This window comes from Saprolegnia diclina (genome assembly GCF_000281045.1).
Source record: "Saprolegnia diclina VS20 unplaced genomic scaffold supercont1.15, whole genome shotgun sequence".
Lineage (NCBI taxonomy): Eukaryota > Oomycota > Saprolegniomycetes > Saprolegniales > Saprolegniaceae > Saprolegnia > Saprolegnia diclina.
Window position 1 is genome coordinate 723,374 of NW_008246082.1, and position 3,673 is coordinate 727,046.

Below are 3,673 nucleotides of genomic sequence, written 5' to 3' on the forward strand. Positions count from 1 at the left end.
GTGCAGATGCGCCGCGGATCTTGCGTGCGCCATGGCCGTGCCCATCTCGTCGCAAATGCGGTCGAACATGGACTGCTCCAGCGTCAAAACGCGGGACTGCGTGGCCTCCACAGCGCGCAAGATCACGCTAGTGATGACATCGTCCAGCGCTCCATCTGCGGCAGAGAGACGATCGACCAAGTCGTTGCCCGTAGAGCGAATGCCGGCGATAGCAAGTCGTATTGTTGCGAGCATGCGTTGCAGCTCCTGCACCTCGCCCATGACGCTGCGGACCGTGTCGGCGATGCGTTGTGTCTCACTGGGGATCGAAACAACGCGTCGCCCACCGAAGTGCTTGGTGGAGGTGCTTCCGTGGCCGCGATCGGGGTGGCCGGCGTCGTGGCTTGCATGGTCATGTCAACGTCGGCTTCTTCGACGACCTGCGTGTTCGGGCGCTTGGCTGCCGGCTCCTCGTCATCGCTCGCCGCCGATGCACGAGCGCGCTTGCTTTGGCGTGATGAGCTTGGACTCGCTTGCTCGGAGGTCTGCTCGTTCTCCAGCGTCGAGGCTGCGGTCGACTCCATATCACGTGCGATCTTGCACTGCAAGCCGCCTGCGCTGCCGATGACGGCGACGGGGACCCAAGCCGTGGTTCAGAAGCCCGGCCGCAATGCGGCTTCGGGCACGCGGCTGGTGGCCGACGAGAACACGACGCCTCCAGCGTTGAAAAAGGTGAAGCGCACCCCCCTGGGCGACGTTAGCAGTCGCCTCAACGTTGTGTTCTAGACGCGACCGCGGCCTCTTCCTGAAGGACCGCATCGTATTTTTATTCACACTCTTATTTTATTATCCCACCTGTTTGCCTCCGCTCTTTGGTTTGCCCTACCCACAGAAAAGCACGAAACTGGTTTGCCACCAGGCGTGAATTTGCATGGGCGGACGGTTTATGGCACGCCCTTTAAGTTTATGGTCTTAGTGTTACTGCAACGTTTCTTGTTCATTAGACCGCCGATCGGGTCCGCGATGCCACCGTTCGGCCATTCTGCGTTGGTGGACGGCGTGGTCGGGTGTTCCAAAAGTGAAAAAAATAAATGTTTTTTGGATCTCGAACACCTGGGCGTGCTGGTGAAGTCTGAGGGTCCAAGACTGACGTCGACCGGGTACTGCGCTACGATGTTGAACGCGGGGCCTTTGAACGGCGTGGTGGCGACGTCGGGAGGTCCAAGACCGAGACCGATCGGGTCCGCGATGCTACCTTTCGGCCGTTTTGAGTTGTTGAACGGTGTGGTGGCGCCGGTGCATGGGCGATTCGACGCTGCTTGGGTACCGATATCGTCTGTGAGACCCATCGAGATGGCTCGTTTCCTGTCACTGGCATGGACGAGCCAAGTCCAGGCATGCGGTGGGATCGGGGCGGAACGTCAGCCACCGGCGCAAGCTGTGCTTCCTGTTGGTCATCGCGATGGTCGTCATCGTCGTTGTTGTTGCCACCATCAAAGAGGTGTGGCAACTCGTTTGGTGCAGACGATGGTACAGGGTCCGGGAAGCGAGAGTCGTGGAACGCCAAGGTCGTCGACGTCTTGGGCAGTGACGAGTCCTTGGCCATTGGTACGGCTTGTTTGGGAGCTGGCGTGGCAAAGATTTTGGGTACCAGTGGCGACGTACGTTCTTGTGGGACTGCGATCGTTGGCGTCGCGACCTCGATCGGTGCAGGTTTCGCCGGCGCTTGTACCATATTGGGGTTGCTTCCCGTGCTTTCGACCGGTGAGGTGACGGCGCGGGGACTCTCGTAGAAGTCGTACCTAGCACGTCGCATCAGCATTTCGAGCATAGTATCTGTAAGAACGTGCGAAATCTCTAGAGAGGCGGTGAGCGCGAGCGTGATGCGACTACAATGGAACAAGTCGCGCTTCTCGCCGTCACCTACAGGGCGTCAGCCAACTTCGTCAACAGATAGGCCATGAACCTACCCAGGTACTGGCCGTCGACAATGACGGTGTCACCTGGATGCGCCGATACCTTCACGGTGTCGCCGCTTGGGTCGAAAATGATATGGCGATTGGCGCACTCTGCGATGTCGAGGCGCTCTTGCTCGGTCGCCAGTTTGAAGGCCTCGACGAAGAAGCAGCCGCCGATCACCAGAGTGGATGACCTACATGACGACCCGCGTATGGGCTGCAGAAGCCAAAGCCATTGACGTACCCGAGGATGTAGCGTCGTAGCTTCAGCGTCGTCGCATCATCGAGAGCGGCCGGCGGGAAATTGGTCGGATCCAGGTACAGGATGCGCATGGCTAGCGTGTGGCTGAGCGTCTGGCAACTTTGCAATTGGTGGGTATTTCCGGTGCATGACTTCATGCAGCTAATTTCACGCACATAAAGAGCGACAAGGGAGCTCTGTAGTGTACTAGTATGGGGCAATGTCGAGGTTGAAGTTTGGCGACAGAAGAGGACTGGTGCAAGACACGGAAGGTGCAAATCTCTATAAAGGACTTGCACACATACAGACAGAGCAACCTCGTCGCGCTATGGGGCGTACAGACGTGGCACTACGTTTGAGTTGCGTGCGATTAGATTGTTAACATGAACGAATAAGCTGCAGTATCTTTTTGGAAGGGACGAATTGGCATTGTTATCTGGAAATCGGACCTGGCAACCTCGAGACGGATCAAGTTGTCGCTTCAGTACAGTATACACCAGGTTTCCAGAGACTGTACTAGTAGCAGGGTACTTGTATTGATATATCTACCACAAGTCTTTGTCTCAGAACCGATGTATGCAGATAGAAGTTGAGATTCTAATCTTGAATCGAGGACTATCCTGACACGACTGACTAATAGGCTGTTGAAGGACGTGCGCCGTAGTCGCTCAGCTGGCTCTTGACCTGCAGCTGTGCGGCCACGTCCTTCTTGAGCGCTGATATTGAAGCGCGCATGCCGACTTGAAAGTCTTCGGTTGCCGCCCCTTTTTTCTCGTCGTCCGACTTGAGCACGACCTCGTGGACCGCCGGGTTCAATTTACCCACGTGCGCGTCCATCTTTTTGGTTCTTTAGCGCCAGCACCGATCGAGATGCACGGCATTCTCTATTTCAAGTTTCCTATCGATGACGCAAAACACTCATTGGCTGAAATTCGCTGCTCATCATGATGGTACACGGCCTTTGACTGTCGCTCGCACAGCGGTCGCGTAACACGCTTGACGATCACACGAGCCTTGCGCCTCTGCCTTGCATCGTCCTGGTCCTAACATGGATTCTAACATATTATAATTCAAACTTCATCGTTACGACATTCCAACGATATTATATACAAAACAAGTGTTTGGAATTCGTTTTTCGTGGGCTTGGGCCAAACGAAAAAAATGACTGGCACCAGTCATTTTTTAGTTGGTCATAAATCGCCATGGCTCCGCCCCGCCGCCGCAACAAGACCGCCACGAAGGACCAGTACGCCGCCCTCTCGACCGAAGAGCGCAAGGCTGCCGGTGCCGAGGCCAAGAACCGCGGTAACGCTGCCTACACGGCTGCGGACTTCGCCACGGCCATCAAGGAGTTCACGACTGCCATCGCGTACGAGCCCCACAACCACGCGTACTACTCGAACCGCTCGGCCGCCTATTTGAGCAACGGCAACGCGGCGCCCGCGATGGCCGATGCCAACAAGTGCATTGAGATCGACGCCAAGTGGGGCAAGGG

The 3,673-nt window shown here is 56.5% G+C and overlaps 2 protein-coding genes across 2 annotated transcripts; one reads left to right on the forward strand and one right to left on the reverse strand.

Moving 5' to 3' along the window:
• Positions 1 to 632: 632 nt before the first annotated feature.
• Positions 633 to 3,015, reverse strand: SDRG_05814 (hypothetical protein; the record flags this gene model as incomplete). Its single annotated transcript, XM_008611555.1, has 6 exons — positions 633 to 761; positions 1,514 to 1,781; positions 1,830 to 1,902; positions 1,950 to 2,131; positions 2,182 to 2,272; positions 2,832 to 3,015. The coding sequence occupies 6 exons, from the start codon at positions 3,013 to 3,015 to the stop codon at positions 633 to 635; spliced, it is 927 nt and encodes a 308-aa protein (XP_008609777.1).
• Positions 3,016 to 3,380: 365 nt separating this feature from the next.
• On the forward strand, positions 3,381 to 3,661 carry SDRG_05815 (hypothetical protein; the record flags this gene model as incomplete). Its single annotated transcript, XM_008611556.1, has 1 exon — positions 3,381 to 3,661. A coding segment is annotated over one exon (279 nt), but the record flags the coding sequence as incomplete, so codon positions are not given.
• Between the last annotated feature and the right edge of the window lie 12 nt (positions 3,662 to 3,673).